The sequence below is a fragment of the Hydra viridissima genome, unplaced genomic scaffold, assembly GCF_058129835.1.
Source record: "Hydra viridissima isolate aposymbiotic clone 2 unplaced genomic scaffold, HvirCarnegie_v1 scaffold_11, whole genome shotgun sequence".
Lineage (NCBI taxonomy): Eukaryota > Metazoa > Cnidaria > Hydrozoa > Anthoathecata > Hydridae > Hydra > Hydra viridissima.
In genome coordinates, this window is record NW_028324310.1 from 12,775,423 (window position 1) to 12,795,790 (window position 20,368).

Genomic DNA, 20,368 nt, shown 5'->3' on the forward strand with positions numbered 1-20,368 from the left:
ATTATTAGACCATGATTTAACAATTGCTTTTTTTAAATTGTCTTTTTTTGTTAGTGATATCACCTGTATTTTTATCTAATAAAGTCCATAAATGCTCTATTGGGTTTAAATCAGGGCTTTGTGCCAGCCATTCTAACACATTTATGTAAGTTTCATAAAAAAAGGTTTAAGCTTTTTTAGCTGTGTGTTTATTGTTCCGTTGAAACACATAATTGTTTCCTAATCTAAGTTTTTTAGCTGAAGATTTTAAATTTTGGTCCAATATACAAGTTAGCAGTCATGTTTTCATCAATAAATTCAAATTTACCAACACCATACCATGTAATACAACCCCAAACCATCACATTTCCAACACCATGTTTAACTGTTGTTCTCATGTAACTCAAATGAAAAGCTTCTTTCCTTTTATTTCTCCAAACTCTTTGTGCTCCATCTGATTTTTTTAAGTTAAACTTGGATTCATCAGACCAAAGAACTTTCTTTCAGAAAAATAGTGATATTAAATAACATTTTTTTTTTTCAAAATTCAGTTGTTTCTTTTTCTAATTTTTTGTTAAAAATGATTTCTTATAAGCTACATCTTTGCTAAACTCTGCTTTGTGAATACAATTTCTAGTTAATGTTGGTGAAATTGTGGTTCCTGTGAGGTTTTTCATATTATTGGCATATTTTTTTTTGCACTTTAAAAGCAGTTTTTTTTTTAAGTTCTTAATATTTCTCTAACAATGAATCAAATATTTCTTTACAAAGGCTCCTACTGTTGTAAAAGGAATATTTCTAACTTCTTATACTTTTCTTTAAGGTTTTAAAAACACCTGTCCAAGAAGTTTATTATAACAAGATTGTTATAATAAACTATAAAAAAAAATTGAGGTCGTTTTAAACCATTATACATGTTCAAAACTAATTCTAGCAGAATTAGTTTTGAATAAAACTTTGTACAATTAAATTCTCTTTTGACTGTATGTACATACGTACATATATATATATATATATATATATATATATATATATATATATATATATATATATATATATAGAATAAAATGTCTATGTCATAACATGTCTATGGACAAGTTACCTAGATTACGCTTTCCCAGAAAAGCTGCACCTTCCTTAAAAACTTCTGAAGCTTCATGGGATCATTACATGGAGTAAGTTATTGTAATTTTAATAAGCTTGTTTTTAAGATTTATTTGTTATGATAATGCTTGTTTGTAATCTTTTTTTATTGATAATCTTCAGCTGTTGGTGTCCACGGGTTTCATCTGTATTTAACCTACTATTGTCTGCAAGAATAACAGCTTCATTTATTTCTACAATATCAGATTGTGATGAGACATTTAATTATTGGGAGCCAGTATGGTTTTTTTTATTTGTTAAACAAAAGTTTTACTTTCTTTGTGATTATCTGTAAAATAATTTTTACCATCTACAAAAATCCATCTGCTTTGGTGCTTTTAAATATCAATAATAAAAAAGTGCTGTGATATCTGCAAAAAAATATGTTGTGGGTAATAAATTTGAAAACAGAATAATTTTTACTAAGATTTAATAGTTTTTTTTAGACACATTACTTAATTTATGGAACAGGACTCCAGACTTGGGAGTATTCCCCTGATTATGCACTTCGATCATATGCTTATTTACTCCTTCATGTTTTTCCAGCTCAGTTAGTTCGTCAGTTTTTTGGCGCAAATAAAGTAAGTTAAAATTTAAGTTTTTTTAAATTTTAGATTTGACAGCTGTAATGATAGTAAAAAATATTTTTTGGGATTTTTTTTTTTTTTCTTTAGATAACTGTTTTTTACTATGTCAGATTTTTTCTTGGTGTTTTGTGTGCAGCTTGTGAAGCATACTTTTTCAGGTGTGCAAAAAAAAGTTGATTTTTGAGTAATGTTTGTTCATTCTTTGTTGATTAGATGTAATGTAAAGATTGTAATTACTCTTTTCTATAAGCTCGCTTTCTCGACATTTTGGAAATCATGTTGCAAGGCTGTATTTTATCATCACTGTTTTCAATGTCGGGATGTTTATTTCAGCTACAGGTAAATTTAAATCTCACTTTCTAATGCGTTTTTAGCTTTTTTAAACAAAAAAAAAAAGTAATAAAAAAAAATTTTAGAGTAAAAATTTCTTTTACTTTCTTAACAAAACAGGTGTATTTCTCAGAATTTATTTTTGTGATCATTTTACATTTATCTACATTTAGATTTTTTGATTCATTTACCATTTTAATCATAATTTATTACTTTTTAATTGTTGGTTGCATTTTTGTCATTGTACTATTGACTTATAATTTATTTTTATTGTTTTATAAGTAATTCTAGTTTGTTTTTTTTAGCTTACCTGCCAAGCTCATTTGCAATGTATACAGTTTTAATTGCATATGGTGGTTGGCTGAATAGAAATTTCCCAGTGAGTGATTTAAGAAGTGTCTACATTTTGTTATTTTCTGATTATTTTTATTTGTCTAATCATTTTTTTAAATTTGAAAATGTCCTCAAAAGGTTTCATGCTAATATTTTTGCTCATTCAAATAATTTTTTTTTTATTTCTTTTAAATTTTTACAATAGATAGCAATATTCGGTGTTGCCCTTGGAGCATTAGTAGGATGGCCATTTGTAGCTTTATTGGGGTAAGACAAAATATTTTAGTATTTTATTAATATCTGATTTTGTTGACAAATTTTTACCCTCAATGATAAATTTTTTAAAGTTTCCTTGTTAAGTATTGTTATTGCTTTTAGTATACCAATTGCATTTGATATAGTCTTTTGCCAACAACGCCTTTTTCAGTTTTTAAAATGGTCAACAATTATATTTGTAGCCATTATGGTTAGTATATAATGAATTTCTTTTAAATTAACTTTTAATGATTTTATCTTTTTTTTTTTTTTTTTTTTGATACTTATTTTATTCATTTTAAAAGTTAAAATAAATAAAAAAAACAGTTTATAATATAAGTTTTTCTATAATATGAGAGATGTCTAAAAGAATATTGTATCATTTAAATAAATAAACTTATTTTAGATTCCTTTAGTGGCAATTGATACACATTTTTATGGCAAGCAAGTTATAACTCCATTAAATATTATTCTCTATAATGTGTTTAGTGATGCAGGACCAAATTTGTATGGTACATTTTTATACTTATTTTTATAGAAAGTAAGTTTATATGGCTAATTTCTCAAACCAACATCTTACATGTGTTTCCCAACAACCTAATATTTAATTAATTTTTGAGTTTACCAAATTTTTAATTTGTTTTTTTATTCTTAAGTACGGATTTTTCTTTTAACATTTTTTAAAAATAACAATGAGAAACTGATAAAATATTGTTTTGTTTTTGTTTTTTTATTTGTCTGTTTAGGTGAGGAATCATGGACTTTTTACTTTATCAATTGCTTCTTGAATTTTAATATTCTACTCCCTGTTGCTGTTGTTTCATTGCCATTCTGTGTGAGTTTCTTTTTTTGTGTGTGTTCTTTGATTTGATTATTTTAATGAAAACATTTTCTCTATGTAATTTTTTTTTTTTTTTTTTGATGGTTTGTTCTATCTTTTCTTTTTTTTCTTTTTAATTAGTTGGTGGTTGAACGAGTCACAAAAACACCAAAAGGTCTGAATAATATTTTTATAAGTTCATTATATTTTTACAAATAGGTGCAATTTTGAATTGAAAAAAAAAACAGTTCAACAACAAATTCATCTTAAAAACTTTCTGTTATATTCAGCTTAAATATAGAGTTTGTTTCACAATAATGCTTCTATGATGGCACAATAATGTTTAATGTTTAAATATACAATTTGTCAAATGCAGAGAGAACATGAAGTGTACTTCATTAAAACATATCCACAGTCAATCTTCAGTCAAGAAAAACAGTTTTAATTTTTCTGTTGAAGATAGATAAGGAAGGTTTATAAATTGTTCTGAACAACAATTATGTTGATACAGCAATTAAGAATGATCATTCTTTTAAAAAACAAAATCCAGTTTTCAGTCAAAACTGATGAACTGCCCTGAATTTTCTTCACAATCAAAGATACGAAGAGACGAAAAGCACAGTAAAAAGAGCAAGGAAGAAGCGACAAAAACAGTGGTACAATAAGATAACGGCACTTACCACTCAAATCCATTTTTTCACAGTCTCATCTTTTCTTGTAATTGGCTTTTAGCAAGTTGTATTTTAAAACCTTCAGAAAATACACAAAATATTTTTTAAAATAAGTTTACTGATAACTGAGTGAATCTTGTCTCTAAGTGTGTTTATGTAATTATGACTTTAGCTTTTAAAATATTCTCTTTTAAGTTTCATTTTAAAAGCATTAATAATTATCATTTTCTCAACAAAGATATTTTTTGAATTTCCACTTTTATTTTGTTTATGGTTTGCTAAAACTGAAAACATGAAAAGTTCTTCTTTTTTTTTTTTTTTTTTTTTTTTTGAACTTCAAGTTAAAAGAGAACAGAATAAGAAAAATGCTCCACACAAAACTCCTTGTAAAACACATTTAACAAATTTGAGATGAGCTTATGGAACAAGGAAATAATGCTTTTTTGAATACCAATTATTAGAAAAGTGTAATGATCATATCAAAGATTGCTGTTTTTTCTTTGAATGTTTTAAAGTCTGTCATCAACTAGCAGATCATTTGCTCACTGTGATTAACAGCATTCTTTTTTATTAGCTTTGAATAATTTAAATCACAGACATTTAGATTTATAAATTACATATTTCCTGATGTGTTTGTAAAGGTTCTAAATTCAATTATAAATACCTTATGGGTACTTTTTCTGTAAGTCAGTGTAATGCTTTAAAAATGTAATTAATGTATTTTTATCTGTGTGATACATGTTATTATTTCTTATTAAAAATTGATTTCAGAAATTCTACTGTTTGTTTATTTGCAACTTTTTTTTTACTAGATGTATTTTTGCTACCTACTTGGTTGGTATTATCGCCTATATATCTTTGGGCTTTGGTGTTTTTCACACGTCCACATAAAGTATTTTTTTTGTGTGTGCTTGTTTCATATTTGATTTTATTGTTACAATTTGTCTATATGCTATTTTATTTTAAGTTTTTTTGCTTGGATGAATTTTTTTGTTTCTTTTTTTAACAGGAAGAGAGATTTTTGTTTCCCATTTACCCTCTAATTATTGTCAGTGTGTGTGTAGCATTATCCAAATTTCAGGTAAAAAAATAAACACTTTATTTTCACTCATAATCCTTGATTAAAGTTTTGAAAAACTAAATTCTTTTTTGCTGTAAATTGTTTCAAATAAATCCCATATCAGTAATAGCTTTTACAATCATGTTTGAAGTGCTTTAATGTTGCTTGACAATTTATTTTTTAGATGCTATGAAACAAATAGAACTTTAAGAGAGTAAACAATGTTTGAAGTGCTTGACTTGATTTTTAATGAAATTTAATCGAAATTAAGTTATGTTATTAACCATAACTTAATTTCGATTACAGGGACAGGGGTTTGCCTTCCTAAGATAACGATTGAATAAGATAAGCAATAAAATTGTTTTTCAGTAAACAGTTTATGCTGTTGTTTCATTAGTGCTTTAACAACTGTTTTACAGATTGTAAATTTTCTCATTACTATGTGTTTCAAAATCAGGTATTCCTTATATGTGTTCTTTTACTTTATAGGAGTTTTATCACACAATATTTACAAAAAATAAAAAGCAGCATTATGCTAGTTCTTCAAACTGGCTTGTTGGCACTGTAATTGTCATTTTTGGACTATTATCAGTGTCTAGAGTAGTTGCCCTTTTTGTAGGTAAGTTTTAAAAATTTTTTTGCAAATTAGTTTTGTAATAGTGATGATGATGTTTATAAGAAAATATTTTTAATTGTTTGTTAGCAATTTTTAGCAATATGCAATAATTTTTGTGGTTTTTTAATATTTTTAAGCTTACAGGGCACCATTAGACCTTTATCCTGAACTTCACAACCTTGTAAATCCCTTTGATCCCAGTGTAAAGCCATTGGTTCGAGAAGATCAGAAGATTAATGTCTGCGTAGGAAGAGAGTGGTACAGATATCCAAGCAGCTTTTTTTTACCTCACAAGTAAGAGTTTGACATGTGGAAAAATAATATGCTCAGGGAACACAGCTATAAAGAGAGAATGCAGTCTCTTTTTCAGCTTCGATTCATAAAATGTGTTAGAAAGATCAATTTTCTTAAATTTTCTCTGTTTTTTAGCTGGAAATATCTCTTTTTAAAGTCAGAATTTAAGGGGCAGTTGCCTCAACCATTTGCTGCAGGTCTTGACGGGACAAAAAAGGTGCCTACCAATATGAATGATAAAAATGTTGAGGAGCCTTCAAGATATGTATGTTTTTTTTTTTAACGTTTGAATTAGTTTGAATCTTTCATGTCAGTCATACATATTTGCTCTATAACTGTACAATATGGCACATCATTTAGTTGCTATTTTATTTTGCTTATGGCCTCTTTATAGACAAACATTGAAGAATGCGATTTCCTGATAGACATAGATTTACAAACCGACAGTGAACACGAGTTGAATTACTCTCTGATGACAAAGCAATGGCAGGTTTTACACACTAAAAAATTTCTCTATGCTCCTAAGTATGTATTAATCTTTTTTATGGTTTTTGTGTTTTGCAGATATTATTTATATCTGTTGATATTAATAAAACTTGTAAAACACAATTTGTTAGTTGACCCAGCAAACGAGCAACCTTCGTAACAAGGTTGCTTATTTGACTTTTGTTCTTATATAGATCATCTTCGTTCTTCCGAGCCTTTTACATTCCTTTTCTGTCTTCGAAATACACAACGTATATAGATTACAACCTACTAAAAGCGAAACGTCAACGAAAGTCACCTAAGAGACAAATAAACGAAGATGTGAACGCTGAAGTTTGAATTAGTGTTTAATGTTTTGTTTTTTTAAAATAAATTTAGAAATAATAAATATCTAAAATATTTACCTTCTTTTTTTTTCTTTTTCTTTTTCTTTAACTCTGCGAATTGCTTCTAAATATACGGTTGATGCATAATTATTGGGGCTTTTTTGGCCTTTTTTTTTTTTTTTTTGAAAAAATTGGTGTTTTGTGTGCTTTCTTTAAAATAATTTTACCATTGGCGCTACATCGACTACCTGTGGCTGACACATCAAAAAAACACTATAAATCACCTCAAAAATATCTCAAAACAAAAGAAATAATTTATTTCGAACCATTATATTAAGTTATACCTAAAAACGTGAAAAAAATTTTTGGGCATTATATGAAAATCCTATTGGCTATCAATGTGTTAATAAATATATAACATATATTCGCCATATTATGCTATTAACGTGTTAATAAATATATAACATATATTCGCCATGTTATGGTGTATCACTTTTAGAAAGGTTGTAAGGCGGCGGAGTCATTTCGTGATCTCAACTTTTGGTAAGGGAATAATCAGCAAAAATCAAGTTGAAAGATTAGGTTCAAAACGGGAGACACTAAACTTACAGATGAAGAAGGATGAAGACGACAATTGGATTTCGACGACTAGACCTTTCTAGTGGTCGTGGAAGAGAAAGAAAGCCTGAGGATACGAACGTTAGCCCACGACTTCAACGTTATCCAATCCACAAATGTCGTTGTCTCCAAAAGCTTTTCCCGAGCTTTTGGAATTGGCTTGGTTTGTTCCCCACGAACTTTCTGATAACAACAATGAAGAATGTCTCCGCATTTTTACTAATTTGTAGTAACGAAATGAGTAAGCTCTTTAACTGAAGAATCTCGTTATGGGTGATGAATCATTGTTGCTCCTCAAAAGCATGTAAAGAAAGAAAGTTTTTATGTCGCCGGGTGTTTCTCCAAAAGGAATACCAAAGATACCTACTGTAAGAAGGCTGTGGTGTGTATAGTGGGACAGAGGCAAATTATACACTGGGAGATTATTTCAAACGGCGTTTGTTATAGGTGGAATGACAACAACAAACGTCAACATTGGCGGATTACGAACAAAAAAGGCTACAGTTTAACATTAACAGTAGTTTCTATTAAACACTATATAATCGGTCTCGAGTCTCGATTTCTCGTCTGGTATCGGTGCGATACCATTCAGTATGGGTATCGAAATCACGCGATACTGGTATCGAAAGTATCGTTAATGTTGGTATCGTTTGGTCTCGATGCGATATTTTACAGTATCGATTTCGAAATCACGCGATACTGGTATCGAAAGTATCGGTTATGTTGGTATCTTTTGGTCTCGGTGCGATGCGGTATCGATATCGATACTAGTATAAAAAGTTATCGGTTATGTTGGTATTGTTTGGTACCGATAGTATCATTTGGTATTGCAACTCGGGTCATCATGAGAACTTCCATGTTATTTTTATAAACAATTTGTAATTTGAAATAGTAAATTCGTATAATTAACGAGATATATATACGGCTCATTTATTATAATAAAAAAAAGTTCTCCAAGCTGGTTGTATGACATCATGTTTACCATTTAATTTCTCATCTGGTATCTTTGTTTTAATTTAAATAATTGTGTGGTACCACTTCTGTATTTTAATTTCTCATCTGTTATCCTTATTACAATTTTTTCTACCGTGATTAAAAGGAAAGAAAAGATTTTTTCAACATTTATTTCTATATTAATTTTTTACAAATTATTAAATTATGTTAAACAGTGTGTAAGGGCGGACAAAAAGGTAAGAGAGGGGGATGGTATTCGGGGTAACTACCCCCTTCCCCTACCTAAGAAACGTCAAACTTTAAAATATTATTGATAAAATTAAAAAAATAAGAAAAAATAAAAAAAATTTATATAACTATTCAATATATTTAACATTACTAACTATCTTATAACCTTTCTGAAATCATTCTAAATATCAAATGAAACAGTTGTTTTATTTTGAAAAAACGCAAACCTTTCTTTTTTATATTTTTTTTAGTCCGACTACCCCCCTAGAACATTGACCCGGATCAGCCCCCGCAATGTGTTATTTTCCATGTCGTTATTCCTACTCTATCGAATTTTTATTCCATTCAAGAGAAAATTTTCCGTGCGGATATAATCTCCAAGGGAATAGTTTTGCAATCATTAAAGAGTGTTTTTCATATAATAGTTCATTAAAGAGTGTTTTTCATATAATTCTCCAAAGTATCATTACTTTCTCTTCTGGTATCATTACTTTAATTAAACCTCTCGTGGTATAGTAATTCTCGCTTTTTTCTGTGTTCAACATTCAACAACTAAACTTTAGTTTTAAACAATTAAACATAAGTATACTTTAGTTATTAAAGAAAACTGATCTTCACTCGTTATGCCTTTTACAACATCTTTAACCTGGGATTATTTCAAGAAAAATATAGGTTTTATAGAAAAAATATAGGTAATTGCCGGCAATGTCGGGAAATAATTCTAAAATTAATTACCGGCCGAATTTGTTTTATTGTTACATATAATAACTTAACTAAAGAAGAAGTTTCTTTTACGTGCAGTGATCACAAACTCAACATTGCACTTCAAAGAACAGTTGAGGGTACCCCGGAACTGAAAGACGCTTTTCTTAAAGGCAGCTGACTTACTACCAGGCTTCATTAATCGACAGCCTTCAGTGCTTCGTTGAAAGATGCTTGTTCTAGGTTAGATGTGAGTTATCTCTAAATACCCTCCACAGTAACCACGAGATGGAACAGCCATAACGATATTCTGCACGTCATGCTTCGACTGAAGATTCCACTCATATACTTACGCGATACAGATGGTGATGATTGGAAGAAAACCGTACCTACAGATGAGCAGTTCCTACTTTTTGAAGCTATTGTTCCAGTGCTTAAATCTGTTAAAGAATTATCAGTGTTTTTATCTTCTGACACAGAAATGACATGTCGCTGTGGAAAGTAACAGCACTCATCAACTTCATCGAGAAAGAAAAAAATAATTATGTTAGTCATGGAAACAACAAGTTAGTAGAAAAATTCTTGAAGGACTTATTATCAGAACTAAATAAGAGATTCCCAGACAAAGGCCGTAAATTACCGGCCTTTGCACTAGGACATTACCTTCATCCATTTTTTCGTGGACATCTTCTTTATGTTGACGATGAAAGTATTCAAAAACTGGTTGAAAACCATCCCACAACCAAAGAACACTTTGAGAATTCTTCATTGTCTGTCTCAAGCTCTAGTAATAACAATGGTAGTAAAGATTCCGTTGCTGATAATGCACAAGGTTGGGAGGAAAATGAGTACAATATTATTTTAGCAAAGTATAAGGAAGATACTAATTCACATCATATACACGAAAACCCTCCTATTAAACTTGAAATGGAAAAATACCAAAAAACAATAAGATCCAAAAATGCAGGAAAAACTGACACCTTAGCATGGTGGAAGCAGCATGTAGCGGAACTTCCTATTCTTTCGGGTGTTGCAAGATCTTGGTTGGCAACTCCACCAACCTCTGCATCATCTGAAAGAGCATTTTCTGCTTCTGGCCTTGTCATCACTGATCGTAGATACAATCTCGATAGTGACAAGGCAGATAAGCTTGTATTTATAATGCAGAACTATTCCGCTCTTGAAAATTACATTAAAAAATGGCCCATCGAACAAGAAAATGAAAGTGATATAGGACATGAATCAGACTTATCTTTGCCAATATTAAGAGAAGAAAATCCTAAAATACCAACGAAAGTACGGCAAAGGAAAAAACAAGGAATGGACGATAGCCAAAGTATTGTAGATTATTAAAAAACATTAACTAAATCTCTAAAAAGCAATTTTACTTGTATTTTTTCAATAAAAAATTCAATAAATCACATTTTAATTTTTTGTTTTTTTGTTTTATTGAGAGTCTCGATTCGAGACCATGCGATACTATACGATTCTTTTTATTATCGGTATCGTTTGGTATCGAAACGATACTGATAGTATCGACATTGGAACATAAGCGATACCACACGATACGAGACCTTCCTTCTCGGTATCGAGTGGTATCGAACCGATACTGATAGTATCAACATTAGTATATAAGCGATACCACGCGATACAAGACCATTCTTCTCGTTATCGACTTATACAATACCGATTATCTAGTGTCTAGTTTCTATCGGGCTCAGCTTGACCGCTGCAATCGAGGCGAAATTCTTGCACACTGCAATCGAGGTGAAACGACCACTAAAAAAATATATATCGTCTTCCACCATGGCAATGTCCAACCTCATGTTGAACGTCGCTATATATAGGGAAAAGGCGGTTCCAGGACATTGACCCCTTCCCATACTTAAGGATGCATAAAAAATGGTGAACACTTCATATCATGACAAAACCAATACTTAAGAGTCGTCTTTAAAAATCAAGAAGAAGTATAAAAATAATCATTTCTATACCAGTTCTTCAAGATGCCTGTTCTTCTTTATTGCCTTGTTTTGTAATGTCCGATGGCCAAGGTGTGAATTCCGTCTTCTAAGATGTGCCTTTTGTCGTCGTTAGCGCTGAGTGCGACTTTGTTAATTTCTTCAGTGTAGACATCGTGATGACGTGATCGGAAGACGTTCATGGTGGTGAGTTTTTCTTGTTTATCCTTCAAGCAGTCGTAGTAGTCTTAATGAGTGAGGTGATTTTTAACAATACACTTCTTAACACCTTTGCATTTTTTATGTTCTTGATCATCTATTTCTTCAGGGATGTAGTAAGAGTAGAGTTTGGGTCGAAGACCGACAAACTGCGTGATTTGCTTTCCACCGGTTTCATCTTTGAACTTGCCAATGATCTTTTTATTCAAGCCCACTTTGAATCCAGCGTTTTGAATGGCAGGATGGTCTTTAGGAAAGTCGCTCGTGTCAAATTTTTCAAGTACATCGTCAGCAATGTCTTCGTAAAAATCATCTGTTTTGATTTCGTAAATGAGCGAGTCAGTGTCGGTCATGAGTAGTTTTGCACGATGGTCGTATTTAGGCTTGATGTAGTCATAGTGGTGTTCAAACATGAGAGTTTTGCTCAAATCGAGGATGCTCATTCCTAAATAAACGGGTTTGTCGTAAGTGACTTGTGTTTTCTTCATATGAATTGCGATGAGTTTTTCATCAAAAATGGTGTACCGATTATATCGAGGGAGTTTGGACAGTTTTAATGCTTCTTTTTTTGTGGTGACTAGTTTAATATCGACATGCTTTAGAATATTCGCCATTGTTTTTCCAAAGACAGAGTTGTTCATGAGTTTAAAGAATTCTTTTTCAAAGTCGTTTTTAGCGACTTTTCTTTTATTGGTGTTGAGGTCAATGTATTGTTTCATGAAGGGTTCTTCTTCAAAGGTGATTCCTCGATGAATTTTGGTGATGACTAAACCCAATCGTTCATAGAGTTTTAGGTTTTCGTGATGAACGACGTATTTATCCTTGTTGTTTAAATTGGGAACGAGCTTGGCTACTTTTCCAATAATCATTTTTTCAGGAGCCAAAGGATAGTCATTGTGTTCATCGTGAAGGTGTGTAGGGTAGTCTAAATCAACTTCGAGAATACAAGGCATGGATTTCCAATTGGAGAGTTCATCCTCAGCCATCCATCTGAATCCTCTAACGGGAAGAGGTTTGCTCATGGCCCACCCATAAAGGTTATTAGCGTCTAAGTACTGAATGAATTTGGATGGTTGTGAAGGATCATAGTTTTTCATGTATTTGTTATTGGCAGTTCCATATCGGTTTGAGATCATGCATATTCCACCGCGTATTCCTTTTTGGATCATGTTGAGCATGTCATTATCGGTTAACAAATCCAATTTAATTTTAGTTTCCTTTAACATGGCGTCCCAAGCCAAACCAGGAGAGGTGTAATACCAAAGAGGGTCTAGACCGTAATTTTCTATGCAAGTGTCTCTGAAATTTTCAAAGACATCAGCTAAAATGAGCACGTCTGAGATGTTGTACAGCTCGTGATAATCTTTAAACGTTTTGCATCCAAATACGTTCCAAACGCTTTGCGCATGCGCGTAGTCTTCATCGCTGATGTGTTTATCGTCTAGTTTAGAGTAAAAGGCTTCTTTGGGTGGCAATTGTGTTTCAGAGAATCTTTTAATGGAGTCCACCCATTCGTAAGGGTAAACACCTTTTCTTAATAGCAAATCTCGTTTTGCTCCGCTGTGGAATGAATTTAAGTTTTTGCACATGATGTCTCCTTTTTTAGATTTTCTATGAGCGCAATCTTCACAATTGTCTTTACATTTGCATTTTTTACCTTTCTTAACCATACAGTCCTTTTTGCATGTTTTTGGATCTAATTTTGAGCACTCCTCACACAAATCTTTAACAAGGTTGTCAGTTAAATCTTTTAAAGGGCTTGACATGAACCTGTAGCTGTCAACGAACCGTAAATCTCTATGCACTATTTCTGGTTTACCTTTCTTATCAATAGAATCTCTCACTTTGATGCTTTTTGTGAAGCTGATATATTTTTCTTCATTGTTGGGTATACAAGTGATCTTTCCACCTAATCTCTTGATGAACAAATGGCTGTCATAGCCAGACAAGTTATGAAAGACAACGGGAATAAATTTTGGAATTTTATAATCCAAGTTGCATTTGTTATGAGCAGCACCACGGTACTTTCCAGTCAAATGGCAGTGATCCCATACTTTATCACAGTTAAGATCTTTTTTGCAAATGTGACATTGGGTAGCAGCCTCAAAATTCTTTTCATCCTCATCAGTCTCTATTCTCTTATTTTTCCATTGGTTTTGTCGTGAATAACTATCGTCACAAATCTTTATAAAGTTAGCTTCAAGCATGGTAACAAATTTTTGAGCCACGTCGTCATCATCACTTTCTGCTGTATACGTTTCAAGCTTTCCCTTGTAAATGGTTTCGTCATAGCATTTGATATAATAGACGATGGAGCTTGGAACATGTTTTTGACATTTTTTGGTGTACGACTCTTTAGAATTCGGTGTGCAAGTGTTAAGAGGTTTGATGAAACTTTCAAAGTCTGTGTATACAACGTATGGAACTCTCATACTATTGTTGTAGTTTTTAAACTCAAGGGTCGACCCTTCTTTTGGAAGATCGATTCTCATAGGCGCGTTATGATAGCAGTATTCTCGATGAATTTGGAGCTTTTCTTCTTGGTCATAGCCGTGCATGCACCTTCTGCAAAAATATTGTTTGTGTTGATTCTTTGATGCTGAAGAACGAGCAAACCGACTGAAATTTTTAATGAGGCAATAATGGCTGTTTTCTTCGTTTGAAATATACAACAAATCAACACAGTGCTTTCGATCATGAAATTCGGATATTTGCATAGGTTGAGGTTTATTCATTTCGTAGTGAAAGACGTTCACGCTGATGTCAGGATTATTTTTCTCAAACTTTTCGACTTGAGTCACCTTTAAAGGAAACTCCATTCCTTCCCAATGAAGCTCTTCTGATTTTAGAATCAAGTCATCATCAATTCGTTCGTTATGCGTATTTTTCATGTTAAGCGCTCTGGTGATGCACAACTTGAAACATTGATCGTCATCGTTTTTCATGTTGATGATGGCATTTTTGTTTTTCAACTTGGTAGGTAGCTCCATGTAGGAAGAACCCTTGAAAGGTTCATAATCGATAAATCTGATATCCATTCTTAAAATCTTCGACAAGACGCAATTGGATCCCATCTTGTTGTAATTAGCGCTTCGCTCCAAAATTTTTTCTTCCATTTGACTCACGACCGTTCTTACATCTGTACCCTCCAATATAATTTTCAAGTTGGATGAAAAGTGAGCCATCTGAGTTGTCTCTTCACCTGTTAAGATGCTTACGCGAGTCATTTCACAGATTAAAACAATTCTTACCTTTGTGTTTCTTTCTCCTTCCATGGTTTGAATGGCAGACTCTCTCACCAAGTCTAAAAAAGGAACAATGTCTTGGTATCGAGAAGAAGGTGTGTAAGAAAATAGTCTAGCAGCACGCTCCGCTGAATGTTCAGTTAACTTGAATTTTATTTTATAACGTTTTGACGTGATAGGTTTATACACTGTTTTTAATACAAGTGATTTGATAGACTTTATCTTTTCATCGATTTGTTTCACTGATTCGCTTACATTCTTCTTGACTACTTCAGGAACGTAGGGTTCTATCCATTCTTTAATATCATTAAACTTAGTTGCAACATATGACGTCACACTTTTTGCAACTGCCGTCAGACTTGAAAACAGTCCAGGTCTTGGTGGAATGACTGGTTTTGGTGTCATGACAGGTGATGAATCAACAACTGGTGTGTCAAGGATGTGCCTTTGCAAATGAATTGGCTTAGGAGCAATAGGAGGTCTTGATGGAATGATCGCTGGTTTTGGAGCAATAGGAGGTTTTATCACTGCAGAAGGTTTGACAACAAACTGCACTTTTGCCGGCTTTATTGAAACTTTTGTCGGCTTTACAGAAACTTTTACAGGTGGTTGAACAAACCTAATCACGGTAGCATTAACAGGCAAAGGTCTTGCCTCAGTTGTCCGTCTACGAGGAGCAGGGTCATACCCAATGACAGGTCTTACAACTTCAATGAGCTCGGCTTTTTTCATTTTATAGATACCTTTGATATCACCACGACCTTTAGCCATCTCTCTTAATTCTTTCACAGTCATTTTTGAATAGTTTCGATCTTTTCGATCATTAACAGTTTTACTTTCCATTTTTATTACGGAAAGATTTTTATTTAAGCCGCTTTCAATTTTTCGCTCTTTGGCGACAGTTTTAGCTTTTTGCTTTTTAGCATCAGTTTTATCACCCATTTTATTAATGGAAAGAAAATTTTTTTCGATGCTTTCAAGTTTTCGCTCTTTGGCAATTATTTTTTTTGAAGAATGGAGACTCATTTTATCTCTGCCGTGATTTTCTTTAAGTCAAATCAATTTTTTTAAATCTTGGCACACTTTCAGCATAATTTCTTCTTCGAAAAGTTTTTACCGTTTTTTAATTCTTTTCGCGGGAGAATTAAAAACTTATGAAACAAGATAATTGGCAAAAATTTCGCTTATTGAGTCGTATACACGTGCTTGACCCATTTCATCAAATCTAATCGTATACTTTCTTCCCCACTCGTCATGTGCAGTAAATTCGCATCCAGCCGCATGAATTTCTTTTTCTTCATCAAACAGATGCGCACGACCCATGGTATCAAATTCAATCACATACTTCCTCTCCATCTTTTTATTTATGCCAAGAATTTTATTTAAGTCAATTTTTTAACATGTTAAAAGTTAAAAAATCAATTTTGCTGCTTTTTACGTTTCTCAAGCTTTTCAGAATTTAAAAATTCAATCTTGATTCCATTATCCACCTTTCCATCTCGACGCTCTAAATATCTCCATCCACGTCCAGTTCCTGCCATCGCTTTGTAAAGAGACTTGTATTCAGTCACCTCACCCGTTTCAATGTTGGTTATTCTCACAGTGATGGGCTTTTTCTTAACAAAACGAAGCCATTCCCATTTTGGATCGGTTGGTTTCTTTTCCTTTATTTCACGTATTTTCTTTTCTTTTGCTCTTTCTAAAATCTCATCTTTACTGATCAAATTATTTTCAACCGCAAGCATCATCAACGTTATTAAATCGTTTGCTGTTTTACTAACACCGTTTTCATTCAGCAAATTTTTCAAATACGATGTTGTATATCTCATTTTATTATACCAAGATTTTTTTTTAAGTCAATTCAATTTTTCCTGAAAAGACATCCTAATAAACAGCAGTCATGTTGGTTCCGTCTGAAACAAATTTAAGCAATTTATCAGAGATCACCACTGCAAAAATAACGGTATTTGCAATAGTTGAAGTTCGAAATTTAAGGTTTACCACTAATTCAGCTGTTTCCGACGTCATTCTTTCTTTTTGCTTGCTGATATCCACAAAGAACAACGAATATAATTTTATATATTCAAGCAAGCTTAACCCAGATTGACAAACAAGTTCATTTGTGCCGTAATATTTATCATCAAAAGAGAACGCATCTGAATAAGCCATAACCACTCTCTTTTCTCCAAAATTCAAGTCGTAATTGTAATTTGGATACTTTATTCCGTTAACAGTCACGTAAAAATTGCTAACATCACAATGGTCGAATAGTGACGGATTAACAGTTTGGCTGGAATTTCTGTTTGTCTGAAGTCCGAACAAGATAAATCTTGGAATGCTTTTGTCAGTGACTCTTCCAAGCGACCAGGTAAATTCTGTTTGACCGGCTGGAATAAGCTGTCTTTCACATTTGTTTGATTTATAAGCCACTTGAATGGGAATTTTTTGAGCCATTAAATTCATGAATTCAGTCTTTTTCGAAATATCTAATTCAACGCGAGGCATATAAAGTCTGAATTTTTTAAGGTTGATCATCCTGCACTAACGCTCTCCGCTCTATAAATCGCATCATCACATTCTTTCTTTGTAAAGGTGATGGTATGCCTAAACCCATAAACAACTTTGTCATAGGTTTCGCAAAATCCAAAAATGTGCTTCAACGGAATTTTAAACGAAAAAGCTCCAACGGATGTAGTGTCTGCAAACAAGTGGTCTCGTCTAACATTGAATCCTGAATTTCCAACAAGATTTGACGTATCCATATACCACATCTGTTTTAATCCATCAGCAAACTGAAATCCATAAGGATATTTCATCAATCCAAGTATGGTGGTGGCTGGACCTGGATACATCACTCGTTCCACTTGCTCTCCCGACAAGTCATAAGTCACATCATTAAACAAATACAACAAAGCGTTGTTCACCAGTGCAATGTTGTCTTTAGCATCGTAAAAGGTTCCATCGCTCTTTTTCAACACTCCTTCAATAAGAATGTAAGCCTCTGATGGTACTGTTTGAATCGATTGGCAGTCAATCTCAAAAGTAATTGTGCCTGAAGAATTTAAATCGAGATTGGTTGGAAGATACTCAAAAAAATCAACTTTTTCAATACCAATATCATACTCTGGGTTCTCAGTAACTCTTAATCGCTCAGTACTTATCATTTTTTATATAATAAAAAGTTATTTAATTCATTTCAATGTCTCTCATTGCAAGACATTGCAAGTTTATAACAAGTCATCGCAACAGAATGCTATCTTCATACTATTTTCATGCCCTGCCCTATTTTCACCAGGTCTTGAATTCGAATCGCGTTCTTTTTAGACATTTTCTTACTTTGAATAGATGAACCAGTCTTTAATTTCTCAATGGTCTTTTTACCTTTGTCAATAGCCACATCTCTAGCAGTGGAAATGGCTGAAAGGGCTAACTCTGTCCCAGCAGATTTTGCAGCTGTAATCGCTTCTTGTCCAATTTTGCTTGTTGCAGCATTTTTAAGCAAATTCACTGTTGCTTTTGTAACACTTGACGCAGCTGCTCTTTTTATGAAATTTTTAATCATGTCTACAATACCACCTCCACCAACAACGTTCTTTTTCATATATCTTCTTTTGTTCACAATGAGCTTTTTTTTTTAAATAAAACAATTTTTTTAAATAATTTTATCAATAGTCCTCATTAACGATTTATATTCCTCTTTATTAATCTCTCCTTGTCTCAACAGCTCATCGCAAATAGCAACAGCCATATTTCTTGACTCTTTATTCCCAGCATGCCATGCAGCAATACTCAATTCAAGCTTTTCTACCAACGCATTAGGATCTCCTGGAAGAATAATGACACCACGACCTTTTTTACCTTTTTCAATACGCATCATTTTTTCCCAAATAGGAGCAATAAGTTGCTGATACTTTGGTCTTCTTGATGATTTTGGTTTATGCGGTTGCGAATCAGATCTTATAGCATCACTATCTATTAAAATTTTTTCATAATTTTGCAAATCTTCATCGGTATAGCTCTTTGGTATTGTTAATTCAGTCATCAGCTCCCAAAGACCTTTTGTTCCTTCATACCTTTCATCACCAACAATGATATCATTTACATCCACTTTCACCTCCATTTTTCCAATGTACATTTTATCTCCAACTTTGTTCACTTCGAAAGGCCTTTTCTTTTTTTGATCGACTGACAGGCTTTTGATCATTTTTTCATTGCTTTCAATCAGAGGCTTGTTCAAATCAGCTTGAAAATTCGCATCATAAATATTTTCATTCAAACTATCCTGATATATTCTTTTTCTTCTGTCATTAATTTCTTTCACAATTTCATCCCTTTTATTTGGGTCTTGTATTTTAAAGAAAAACATCTTTTTAAAATACGTGGAAAAAAAACATAAATTGGTTTTACGACTACGTTGATCCTTTCTTAAAAAGGTTATTGAACGTTTGAATCGCATCTTCTCTTCCTTTTTGAATCAAGTTTTCTTTAGTAACTTCATCTATTCCCTTTTTTGTTTTAGTTCTTATTTCCTCTGTTAAAGATTTAAACTTTTGAAGCTCGTTTAAAATCAATTCATACTCTGAATCGCTTATTTTTCCGTCTATCAACGCTTTGGAAATGTTTTCGCTGATCGTGTTTAATTTAGACTCGGCCAACACTTTGATCTTTTCATGTTTTTCCGCTTTCAATGCCAGTTTTTTGTTAACCTGTCCTCCTACAATGGATAAAAACCCCATTCCAATAGCTACACCTTCACACGCAATTGCTGCAGGACTAGCAATAATGGTTGACAAAAGCCCAATTCCAGTCACACCTAAAGCAATGCATAAGGCTTGCATCGTATTATCCACATTAGAAATGATTCTGAAAGCGCGATGGTACTTTTTGCTTAGATGAACTCGCTTTGCTTTTTCACTCTCTATCTCTTTTTGTATCTCGCCTATTTTTTGAAGACGGTAAACATGTCCTCCTTCATCTGCAGGAGCTGTTGGAAGAACTGGATAAAGTTTATCATTCAATATTTCCATTTTTTATTAATAAAAAATTATTTTAAATCAATGTAATTAATCTTACAAAGTTTTTCTCCTTTTTTAACAATCACATCCTGTTTGTTGTTACTATTCACATCCATAATAACATCATCTACAGACTCTGAAATAATAACTTCGTTTTTTCTATAATTCAATTGATCAGTAATTTTATTCATTAATGTTATCACTGCAACACCTTTCTCCAAATTCAACCCAATGGATAAAGCTATCATTGTATGTGAGAGAGCAGCAAATTTAATGTCTTTCTGAGCAAAAATCTCATATTGTTCGTTAACGTTGAAATAAGGTGGATGATCTAACGTTTTCGTAGATACAATAATATTGTTTGGTCTTCTTTCCTCCAACTCTCTAACCCTCTCTTCCAAAATTTTTAATTGCAAATCCAAACTGTGGACTTCTGCTGAGGCAACATTTCTAAAAAACTTGTGAGGAGCATGCATTTTACATATCAAAAATAAATTTTTAGATCATTTTTGCAAACTTAACAATTCAT

General features: G+C 32.3%; 2 protein-coding genes and 1 pseudogene across 3 annotated transcripts; 2 read left to right on the plus strand and 1 right to left on the minus strand.

Moving 5' to 3' along the window:
* The first annotated feature begins 1,030 nt into the window (after positions 1 to 1,030).
* LOC145191125 (alpha-1,2-mannosyltransferase ALG9-like) lies at positions 1,031 to 6,971 on the plus strand. 2 transcript variants are annotated; one of them, XM_090067411.1, is made up of 18 exons: positions 1,031 to 1,154; positions 1,246 to 1,360; positions 1,569 to 1,703; positions 1,797 to 1,867; positions 1,960 to 2,048; positions 2,345 to 2,418; positions 2,578 to 2,639; positions 2,751 to 2,838; positions 3,034 to 3,139; positions 3,374 to 3,462; positions 3,589 to 3,622; positions 4,931 to 5,010; positions 5,128 to 5,199; positions 5,668 to 5,797; positions 5,932 to 6,088; positions 6,224 to 6,353; positions 6,483 to 6,613; positions 6,769 to 6,971. In XM_090067411.1, the coding sequence occupies exons 1-18, from the start codon at positions 1,063 to 1,065 to the stop codon at positions 6,911 to 6,913; spliced, it is 1,800 nt and encodes a 599-aa protein (XP_089923537.1). In that variant the 5' UTR covers positions 1,031 to 1,062; the 3' UTR covers positions 6,914 to 6,971. The 2 variants fall into 2 exon arrangements, with proteins under 2 accessions (XP_089923537.1, XP_089923538.1); XM_090067412.1 differs by lacking the exon at positions 1,797 to 1,867 and having other exon boundaries at positions 1,039 to 1,154.
* Positions 6,972 to 9,715: 2,744 nt separating this feature from the next.
* LOC149882247 (uncharacterized) lies at positions 9,716 to 10,755 on the plus strand (annotated as a pseudogene).
* An 853-nt stretch (positions 10,756 to 11,608) lies between these two features.
* On the minus strand, positions 11,609 to 15,667 carry LOC149882248 (uncharacterized). The gene is made up of 6 exons (XM_090065919.1): positions 15,215 to 15,667; positions 13,994 to 14,581; positions 13,634 to 13,849; positions 12,823 to 13,402; positions 12,352 to 12,735; positions 11,609 to 12,156 (listed from the first exon to the last, which is right to left on the minus strand). The coding sequence occupies exons 1-6, from the start codon at positions 15,665 to 15,667 to the stop codon at positions 11,609 to 11,611; spliced, it is 2,769 nt and encodes a 922-aa protein (XP_089922045.1).
* Between the last annotated feature and the right edge of the window lie 4,701 nt (positions 15,668 to 20,368).